An 11,576-nucleotide genomic window follows, 5' to 3' on the forward strand; every position below is an offset into this window, starting at 1 on the left:
ACCACACCTGAGGAAATTGCTTCAGAGGAGGAGGAAGAGAGATAGAAGAAGGTGCTGTCTTCAAAGATTAAGGAGATTTGTGCAATGTGGACTAAAGTGCATTCATTTGTGGAGTAACATCACCCTGAGAAAGCTGTTGCAATCTGTGCTGGCGATTTTTACAGTGACAATGCTATGTCCCATTTTAGGGAAATCTTAGAGACGCAAGAAACAGACCTATCTGGACAGATATTTTGTGTGACAGGGGTCCAGTGACTCAATCTGGTCCTAGTGACAGTAAAAAACAAAGGAGGAAAGTGACCTCCAGATAAGGACTTGGTACCTAGAGTCCTTATGGAGGGGGAGTCTTCTTCCAAACAATAACCTATCTTCCCACTCCCTTTCTCCCTGCCTTCCTTCCAGCAGCAACAACAGCCTTCAATAAAGGTAAGTGTCATGTTTAATGTTCATTCTTTTGTGCATGTAAATGTATATTTACATTCTTATGTTCTTATTAGGTAGATGTCGTTTTGATAAGGACCTGCCTCGTATGGGCCAGTAGGCCTTCTGCAGTGTTCCTACATTCTTATGTTCTTATGTTCTTATGTAAAAAAAAAAAAATTGTTGATACTTCTGGGTGTCTGGAACGGATTAATTCCATTTACATTATTTCTTATGGGGAAAATGGTTTTGGTTTTGGCCGATGGCTATGGAACGGATTAAACACGAAAACCAAGGGTCCACTGTATACTGAATACACAACAACCACTCTAAAACACTATCTCCGTCTACTTTTAACATGTCAGTCCTAGCTGCTTTACTCTTTCATTCTTCTCATTGCTTCATACACTTACTCTTCACTTACCTCTGGCTCTTCCTTAATTCTTCCACAGAATATTCCTCCCTCCCTACTTGGCAGCTGTAGAATTTTAATTAGTTTCTTAGTACTGTACACCATTTGTTAGTGAGGCTGTATATAACTTAAAACAATTATAAGTTGAAAAACCTATATCTGTCCAAGGATTTATTATTATTTTTCTCTATATTTATAGAGATGTTAGTATTGTAAAAGTGTATCTGTGGTCATCCTTTACTATCTGGTAATAAGTAATCCAGTGCTAATAATTTGGTTGGTTTTATGTATATAAACAGTTACAAAAAATGTTTTCTAACATTCTCTTCAATGTTTTCATTAAATTTGTACTGATAAATTATTAAGCTTTTGAACAATATATAGTATATATGGAAGTTCAGAAATTATGGCATATTTTTATCATCACTGTATCCATCAGTAAATTTGGGGTAAAATGGCTAAAAGGCAATACAAGAAGTCTAGTATACTGATAATTTCACTGGCACTACACATTGCTGTGCCTTTGACAGTCATTCTCTTGTCCTAGGGTATTTATGCAAAAGTTGAATATATTAGTGATTGATAATAATTTTTTTTTTTTTTTTAACATACTGGCTGTCTCCCACCAAGGCAGGGTAAACTAAAAAGAAACACAATTTTTTTTTCCTTCCAACACACTTGTTGTCTCCTACTGAGGCAGGGTGACCCATAAAACAAAGACTTTTTCACCATCATTCATGCTATCACTGTCTTTGTAGAGGCATGCAGATATGATAGTTCAGATTTCGCTCCAAGCAGCAAATATCCTAAAACCCCTCTTTTAAAGTGCAGGCGTTGTACTTTCCACCTCCCGGACTCAAGTCCAACTAACCGGTTTCCTTGAATCCCTTCACAAAATATTACCCTGCTCACACTAGCATCTCGTCAAGTCCCAAAAACCATTCATCTCCATTCACTCTTATCTAACATGCTCACACATGCCTGCTGTATGTCTAAGCCCCTTGCACACAAAACCACTTTTACCTCCTCCCTCCATCCTTTCCTAGAATGACCCCTTACCCCTCTACAGATTTATACACTCTCCAAGTCATCCTGTTTTGCTCCATCCTCTGTAAATGACCAAGCTATCTTAATAACTCTTTCTCCTCAGACCTTGCAGTTACTAGGGTTAAATGAAAGCAACCACTTACCTCGCAACTCTTGCAATTTGTCAAGATTCCTTTGAAGCCATTCCTTAGCTTTGTCTGCTTTTTATTCTCCTCATTAGTTCTACATAATCAGAAAACAGGGATATATCTGAAACATGCACAGCTGGAATGTCATTCACATAAACCAGAAACAACACTTGTCCTAATACTGATCCTTGTGGAACCCCTTTAGTTACTTTTACCCAGAGCACATTCCCTGTTATTTCTACTCGAATCTCAAGTTTTTGGCCCAGCCTCTTGTACGGTACATTATCAGATGCCTTCTTGCACTCTAAACAAATGCAGTTCACTCAGTCCTCTCTTGTCTCACATCTGAACATCAAAATGGTATACAATACTGACAGGTTGGTAGGTAAGACACATAGGCAACAGTTAGGCAACTTTATTCCGAAATGTTTCGCCTACACAGTAGGCTTCTTCAGTCGAATACAGAAAGTAGGCAGGAACAGTAGAGATGTGAAGACGATGTAATCAGTCCATCACCCTTGAAGTCGTAGAATTTGAGGTTGTCAGTCCCTCGGCCTGGAGAAGTTCAGTTCCATAGTCAGGAGCTATCTGAAGATCAAGCGACAGTGCGGAGACTTAAATACTGTCGGAAGGAGAGGTGCAGAGTAGTAGTAGTAGTAGTCGTGAGAATGTAGCCACTGAGAGGTCAGGTCCCTCTCAGATCCAACAGTTCTCACTTGAAAGGGTTGTCTAAGGCGTTTTCTGTACCAAGAGGCCACTGACCTCTCAGTGGCTACATTCTCACTACTACTACTCTGCACCTCTCCTTCCGACAGTATTTAAGTCTCTGCACTGTCGCTTGATCTTCAGATAGTTCCTGACTATGGAACTGAACTTCTCCAGGCCGAGGGACTGACAACCTCAAATTCTACGACTTCAAGGGTGATGGACTGATTACATCGTCTTCACATCTCTACTGTTCCTGCCTACTTTCTGTATTCGACTGAAGAAGCCTACTGTGTAGGCGAAACGTTTCGGAATAAAGTTGCCTAACTGTTGCCTATGTGTCTTACCATGTCTCACATCTGTTACTTTGTCACAGAACTCCAACAAGTTAGGACAAGATTTACTATCATTAAACCCATTCTGGTTAGTGTTTATGAAACCACTTTTCTCCAAGTGATCAGTTTCTTTGTTACCTCAAGGTATGCAGGTTAGCAAAATTGGTCTGTACTTTAACCCTTCCTATCTGTCTCCTGTCTCCTTTCTTAAATCTTTCTTCTTCTTTCAACACACCAGCCATATCCCACCAAGGCAGGGTGGCCCAAAAGGAAAAATGAAAGTCTCATTTTACATTTAGTAATATATACAAGAGAAGGGGTTACTAGCCCCTTGCTCCCGGCATTTTAGTCGCCTCTTACAGCATGCATGGCTTATGGAGGAAGAATTGTGTTCCACTTCCCCATGGAGTCCTTTCTTAATTTTTGTTTTTCAACAAACCGGCCGTATCCCACCAAGGCAGGGTGGCCCAAGAAGAAAAACGAAAGTTTTTCTTTTTAAATTTAGTAATTTATACGGGAGAAGGGGTTACTAGTCCCTTGCTCCCGGCATTTTAGTCACCTCTTACAACACGCATGGCTTACGGAGGAAGAATTTTGTTCCACTTCCCCATGGAGTCCTTTCTTAAATATAGTAACTATATTTGTATATTTGTATATTTTAATGAAAATAAGAAAAAATTTTGGAGTGAGTTAAACAAGTTAAGAAAGCCTAGGGAAAGTATGGATTTGTCCATTAAAAACAGAGTAGGGGAGTTAGTAGATGGGGAGAGGGAGGTATTAGGTAGATGGCGAGAATATTTTGAGGAACTTTTAAATGTTGAGGAAGAAAGGGAGGCGGTAATTTCATGCACTGGCCAGGGAGGTATACCATCTTTTAGGAGTGAAGAAGAGCAGAATGTAAGTGTGGTGGAGGTACGTGAGGCATTACGTAGAATGAAAGGGGGTAAAGCAGCTGGAACTGATGGGATCATGACAGAAATGTTAAAAGTGGGGGGGGGGGGGGAATATAGTGTTGGAGTGGTTGGTACTTTTATTTAATAAATGTATGAAAGAGGGGAAGGTACCTAGGGATTGGTGGAGAGCATGTATAGTCCCTTTATATAAAGGGAAAGGGGACAAAAGAGATTGTAAAAATTATAGAGGAATAAGTTTACTGAGTATACCAGGAAAAGTATACAGTAGAGTTATAATTGAAAGAATTAGAGGTAAGACAGAATGTAGAATTGCAGATGAGCAAGGAGGCTTCAGAGTGGGTAGGGGATGTGTAGATCAAGTGTTTACATTGAAGCATATATGTGAACAGTATTTAGATAAAGGTAGGGAAGTTTTTATTGCATTTATGGATTTAGAAAAGGCATATGATAGAGTGGATAGAGGAGCAATGTGGCAGATGTTGCAAGTTTATGGAATAGGTGGTAAGTTATTAAATGCTGTAAAGAGCTTTTATGAGGATAGTGAGGCTCAGGTTAGGGTGTGTAGAAGAGAGGGAGAATACTTCCCGGTAAAAGTAGGTCTTAGACAGGGATGTGTAATGTCACCATGGTTGTTTAATATATTTATAGATGGGGTTGTAAAAGAAGTAAATGCTAGGGTGTTCGGGAGAGGGGTGGGATTAAATTATGGGGAATCAAATTCAAAATGGGAATTGACACAGTTACTTTTTGCAGATGATACTGTGCTTATGGGAGATTCTAAAGAAAAATTGCAAAGGTTAGTGGATGAGTTTGAGAATGTGTGTAAAGGTAGAAAGTTGAAAGTGAACATAGAAAAGAGTAAGGTGATGAGGGTATCAAATGATTTAGATAAAGAAAAATTGGATATCAAATTGGGGAGGAGGAGTATGGAAGAAGTGAATGTTTTCAGATACTTGGGAGTTGACGTGTCGGCGGATGGATTTATGAAGGATGAGGTTAATCATAGAGTTGATGAGGGAAAAAAGGTGAGTGGTGCGTTGAGGTATATGTGGAGTCAAAAAACGTTATCTATGGAGGCAAAGAAGGGAATGTATGAAAGTATAGTAGTACCAACACTCTTATATGGATGTGAAACTTGGGTGATAACTGCAGCAGCGAGGAGACGGTTGGAGGCAGTGGAGATGTCCTGTTTAAGGGTAATGTGTGGTGTAAATATTATGCAGAAAATTCGGAGTGTGGAAATTAGGAGAAGGTGTGGAGTTAATAAAAGTATTAGTCAGAGGGCAGAAGAGGGGTTGTTGAGGTGGTTTGGTCATTTAGAGAGAATGGATCAAAGTAGAATGACATGGAAAGCATATAAATCTATAGGGGAAGGAAGGAGGGGTAGGGGTCGTCCTCGAAAGGGTTGGAGAGAGGGGGTAAAGGAGGTTTTGTGGGTAAGGGGCTTGGACTTCCAGCAAGCGTGCGTGAGCGTGTTAGATAGGAGTGAATGGAGACGAATGATACTTGGGACCTGACGATCTGTTGGAGTGTGAGCAGTGTAATATTTAGTGAAGGGATTCAGGGAAACCGGTTATTTTCATATAGTCGGACTTGAGTCCTGGAAATGGGAAGTACAATGCCTGCACTTTAAAGGAGGGGTTTGGGATATTGGCAGTTTGGAGGGATATGTTGTGTATCTTTATATGTGTATGCTTCTAGACTGTTGTATTCTGAGCACCTCTGCAAAAACAGTGATAATGTGCGAGTGTGGTGAAAGTGTTGAATGATGATGAAAGTATTTTCTTTTTGGGGATTTTCTTTCTTTTTTTTGGGTCACCCTGCCTCGGTGGGAGACGGCCGACTTGTTGAAAAAAAAAAAAAAATTGTATGTGTGCTCCAGGGGAAAGTGGAACAGAATTCTTCCTCCGTAAGCTGTGTGTGTCGTGAGAGGTGACTAAAATGCTGGGAGCAAGGGGGCTAGTAACCCTTTCTCCTGTATACATTACTAAATTTAAAGAGAGAAACTATAGTTTTTCTTTCTAGGTCACCCTGGCTTGGTGGGATAATGCCTAGTTGCTGAAAAGCAAATTTGTGTGTTTATGTATTTGTTTCTTTGTTTTTGTTTAAAATGTGTGTGCATTCACAAGTGAGCTCCTGTGCAAGCTTGTATGTATGCACACAAGTGTGTGAGTGAGGAAGCAAGTGTACTTACGTGTGAGAAAGAGAGGGGAGGGGGGGGAGGGAAGCCTCTTTTTCTCTCTTGCCTTATATAACATTAGCTGTTACCCAAATCTCATTTTACATTAAGACTGATTCCACTCAGGCTTCGTCAACACTGTTTAGATTATGAAATCAGATTTTCTCAGAAATGTGAAAGTAACAGATTGTGTAAGGAGCAAACACTCTCACTTTAGATCACTATACTGGCTAGGTCATGACTCCAGAAAACTTTCCAACTTGCACTTGCAATGTACTTTGGAACAGTGCTGATAACCTTGACCTTCTCCTAGTAACCTTTGTTTTAAACTTTCAAGAATTACTGTGGTGCCTCGAATTTCAGCCAAAATTCGTTCCAGAAGGCTGTAAAGTAAAAGGACACAAGTGCAACTAATGTGACATTTTATTGTGGCAACGTTTCGCTCTCCAGGAGCTTTATCAAGCCATTAGTAATGGTTTGATAAAGCTCCTGGAGAGCGAAACGTTGCCACATTAAAATGTCACATTAGTTGCACTTGTGTCCTTTTACTTTACATATTGTCGGTAATTCTACCAACTTCATTACAATCTTCCAGAAGGCTGTTCGAGTGCCGTTGCCGAACGAATTTGTTCCCATAAAGAATAATGTAAATTAGATTAGCCCGTTTCAGACCCCCAAAAATACACTTACAAAAGCACTTACAAAAATACACTTACATAAATGTTCGAGTTGGGAGCTGTTCGAAATTCGAGGTATCATTGTACTTAGAAAGATCACTGACCAACAAATAGTAAAGTTCAGGTCTTTGTAATTGAGCTTCATTGTCTGTTGTGGACCTGTATGTCTAGAGCACCTCTTGTTTCTGTCATGTTTTGCTTGATCCCTCACTTGTTTGCATATTTAACAGCTTCTTTTGTATGGTTAAATTGATTGCCTGAAGAGAGTCTCCAAGAAGACTGAAAATGCTTGCCAAAATGTTTTCAGTAATTCATAATTTTTAATGTGGGTAAATCTTAATGATTGTCCTGTAGGGTTAGTTTGTGGTTTAATCCATGCATATTTTTTACATTCATTTGTGTATGTCTAATTTCTGTTTTAATTCTATTATTATTAATTTGCTATCAGTCCCACTCTAAAACAGTCTTACTGGTCCCAGGACTGGCTTTCAATGGCCGGAATTCAGCTGGAGATATGCTGTGGGATGGCTGTAGAAACGTTAATATCCTCCTCTGGGAAGGGTCTACCCAATTTGGCCATCTCATTCAATCCTTCAATACAAACACCAATGCCTGGGTAGCTCAGTAAGTCAGCCGAGTTACCTGCTCTCCCACCCTCGTGGTCTTCCAACCTTGTGGTTTGAGCATACATTAACTCATTAAAATGGGGAGTTGTTTAACGATATAGTCCTCACTATGACTGCTCTCTTCATCATTTTGCAATATACACATGAATGTTAAAATTAATAATATGCTATTTATTTTTTTATCATTGTTTTGCCAAATTTTTTTAAAATAATGAGTATATTTGTCATTATTCATATCATTTAACATGTTTTTTTGTTTTGTTTTTTGAGGACTACAGGTAGTTCCATCTTGGTTTTAACTCCTTATTGCTTAAGTGTTTAGCAGCTGGATTAGTTTAGGTTTAATATTTGTTATAGTCTTCAGAATATATTTTATGAGATTCAGAAGGCTAGCTACTTGCATGAGTGTTTTCTAAACTGCTTACTACCATATTTCTGGAGACTTTTAAAGAAATTTTTTCTTTTAATTGCTGAAAGTGAGTTTCATATTTAATTTTTTTTATTTCACTGAAATACTTGAATAATTTTAATTTAACCTCACAAGTATCTTCAGTCTACATGCTAATTTCTCTTACAAAACTCTACATTATATATTAAGTTCATTATTCTAACTTGTGATCTCTCTAGTATAAGCTTGAAAGATTCACTCACTATCACCTCTAATACTTTCACTGCTACAGTAGACCATTGTTTAACACGATTTTGTCTTGCATGTTTTTGTCATAGTGTGATTGAAGAATTGCTGCATATTTTTATTTAACACTTCGTAAAATTAGTTTAACACGGTTGCGTGGGGGAAAAAATTTTGAGCATGCGGTTGCCCATCAGGCGGGATGGTATGTAGGTTAATGGGTTACACCATTTGTCAATGGGGGAGACCTGTCGCCATCCCCCGCCTCCCTAAGCCACCCACACCCACCCACCTAAAGGAGGCTTTGTGGGCAAGGGGCTTGGACTTCCAGCAAGCGTGCGTGAGCGTGTTAGATAGGAGTGAATGGAGACGAATGGTACTTGGGACCTGACCATCTGTTGGAGTGTGAGCAGGGTAATATTTAATGAAGGGATTCAGGGAAACCGGTTATTTTCATATAGTCAGACTTGAGTCCTGGAAATGGGAAGTACAATGCCTGCACTTTAACCCTTTGACTGTCGCGGCCGTATATATACGTTTGTGAGGTACCGTGTTTGATGTATATATACTCATAAATTCTAGCGGCTTCAAATCAGGCAGGAGAAAGCTAGTAGGCCCACATGTGAGAGAATGGGTCTGTGTGGTCAGTGTGCACCACATAAAAAAAATCCTGGAGCACGCAGTGCATAATGAGAAAAAAAAAACTCCGACCGTTTTTTTTAATTAAAATGCCGACTTTGTGGTCTATTTTCGTATAGTATTTGTGGTTGTATTCTCGTTTTCATGGTCTCATTTGATAGAATGGAAACTATATTATAGAAATGGAGGTGATTTTGATTAATTTTACTATAAAAAGAACCTGGAAATGGAGCACAAAGTACAGGAAATGTTTGATTTTTGCCGATGTTCAAAAGTAAACAAATGATGTCATTGTCCAATAAATGTCCAAATAGCCATTCTAATACGCAGTCAAGAATGGGTTGATGTAATTTTTACAATTATTACAGTATTGCAGTAGTCTGCATAACAGTAAATCTTCTATTTTTTGTTTGAATAAAATTTCAAAATAAAAAGCAAGAGTAATATCACAGGGACCTGGAGACATGACTGATGAACAAAGAAAATCTTATTTTAGAGCCAGGAATGTCTGCATTGTTCATTCTGGACCTTATTTTGAAATTGTCGTATTTTTTAATTTTCGTGAAATTGGCCAAATTGCAAATTTCTGACCATGTTATTGGGTAGTTGAAATCGGTAAATGGGCAGTTTCTTGTGCTCAATCGATAGAAAAAATAGAGTTCTGAAGAAATAGTTATGAGTTTGGTTGACTGGAATAACGGAATTAGCCGAAAATAGGGCTCAAAGTGGGCGAAATTGCCGAGTTTTAAATATCGCCGAAGTCGCTAACTTCGCGAGAGCGTAATTCCGTCAGTTTTCCATCAAATTTCGTTTTTTTGGTGTCTTTACAATCGGGAAAAGATTCTCTATCATTTCATAAGAAAAAATAATTTTTTTTTTTTTCGAATATTTTGCGACACCAGGAGCAACTTCAGGATTGGGCCCTTCGACAGTCAAAGGGTTAAGGAGGGGTTTGGGATATTGGCAGTTTGGAGGGATATGTTGTGTATCTTTATATGTGTATGCTTCTAAACTGTTGTATTCTGAGCACCTCTGCAAAAACAGTGATAATGTGCGAGTGTGGTGAAAGTGTTGAATGATGATGAAAGTATTTTCTTTTTGGGGATTATTTTTCTTTTTTGGGTCACCCTGCCTCTGTGGGAGACGGCCGACTTGTTGAAAAAAAAAAAAGACTTTTTTTTTCGAAAAAAATGCCAACACGAATTTATATCAGTCAGCAAGAGAAAAGTGCACCTGGCTTCAAGACAGCAAAGGATCGCTTCACCTTGCTCCTTTGCGGTAATGCGGCAGGTGATTTCAAGTGTAAGCTCATGGTTATTTGCCGCTCTAAGAATCCTCGTGCCTTGAAAGGTGTAGATAAAAACACCTTACCAGTAATTTGGAGGTCAAACCAGTCAGCATGGATGACAGAGGAAATATTTATTGACTGGTTTAAGCATCACTTTATTCCTGAAGTCAAGTTTTACCTGCACAGCAAGAACCTTGCATTCAAGGCTCTCTTCTTCCTTGATAATTCCTGTACTCATCTACAAGCTTTGCTGGATGTGACCCCACATGTAAAAGTTGTATTTTTACCTCCAAATACAGCATCTCTAATACAACCACTGGCTCGGGGAGTTTTTAACTGTCCAAACGTAGATCTACGTTTGCTCGTGTAGCGCTCCGAACATAGATCTACATTTTTTTGCATGGTTTCTTATGGAGAAAATCAAGGTCGGAGTGCTACGCGTGCAAACATAGATCTATGTTTGGACAGTTTAAGCCATTCAAGTGTAATTACACAAAAAAGTTATGAAAAAACTAGTTGAATCAATGGACTCTGACTCCAACCTGGCAGTACCAAGCTTCTGGAATAAATTTAACATTGCAGATTCCATCAGCTATGCTAGAAGTGCATGGAATGAAGTGCCCCAATCAACATTAAATGCAAACTGGGGAAAGTTAGGCCTTCTGTAGTTAGTTCTTTAACTGGTTTTCCTTTGCTTGAGTCAGGTTCACGAAATTGTTCAGCTGGCAAGGAGATTACCAGGTGATGGTTTTGAAGATATGAATGAAGATGTGAATGAGCTCTTAGAAGATGATGAAACAGGAGTCCAGAGAAATGTTGGCAGCTCGATGCACAGATACAAGGGAGGGAGATAACAGAAGAAGATGAAGAAGAACCCGAAGAAAAACAGTTAACATTGCAGCAGTTGCGTGAGCAGATCTACGTTGCTGCTAAACTAGCACACTTTTTCACTGAAGAGGACCCTGACAAATCTAGAAGCAGTGCTTTGAAACGGGGTCTAGACCAGTTGATGATGATGCATTACTGTCAGCTATATAATGTACTGCAGGGTGAAAGAGCCCAGAGATCCATTACAGAATTTATGCACACTCCAATACAACCATCGACTTCAGTACTAGAACCTCTACCATCCACTTCTGCCGACAACCAACAACCATCCACCTCAGCCCAGTAGGGCCACACCATCCATATCCACTCTCTTCACAATCGTCCACAAATACACCTACCATCCGACTTACGACCTGCTCGACTTACGACCACTCAACTTACGACCACTCAACTTACGACCGTGTTTTTTATGCCAAATTTCTGGGAAATAAACAACTATTTGTGTTGTACACAGTGTTTATCCTAAACCTTACAGTATAAAATACAGTGCTAACAGCATAAAAATTAAAGTAAAACATGAAATACCAAAATAAAACAATAAAATAAAGTCATTACAAAAATGTTTTGTTAATATTCAGTAGTAAAGTTCGACTTACGACCATTTCGACTTACGACCGGTTTCTCGGAACCGAACTAGGTCGTAAGTCGGATGGTAGGTGTACCATTACCCACAATTTAAGGTAAGAA

At 39.1% G+C, this 11,576-nt stretch overlaps 1 protein-coding gene across 1 annotated transcript in view; it reads left to right on the plus strand.

The window, feature by feature from the left end:
- Nucleotides 1-7,481, plus strand: part of nes (lysophosphatidylcholine acyltransferase 3 protein nessy) — a 56,760-nt gene extending 49,279 nt beyond the window's left edge. Inside the window, exon 8 of the mRNA XM_070103918.1 lies at nt 7,297-7,481. Coding sequence (XP_069960019.1) covers nt 7,297-7,445 — 149 coding nt within the window. The 3' untranslated portion in view covers nt 7,446-7,481. The remainder of the gene's footprint in view (nt 1-7,296) is intronic.
- Nucleotides 7,482-11,576: the final 4,095 nt, after the last annotated feature.

This window comes from Cherax quadricarinatus, chromosome 88 (genome assembly GCF_038502225.1).
Source record: "Cherax quadricarinatus isolate ZL_2023a chromosome 88, ASM3850222v1, whole genome shotgun sequence".
Lineage (NCBI taxonomy): Eukaryota > Metazoa > Arthropoda > Malacostraca > Decapoda > Parastacidae > Cherax > Cherax quadricarinatus.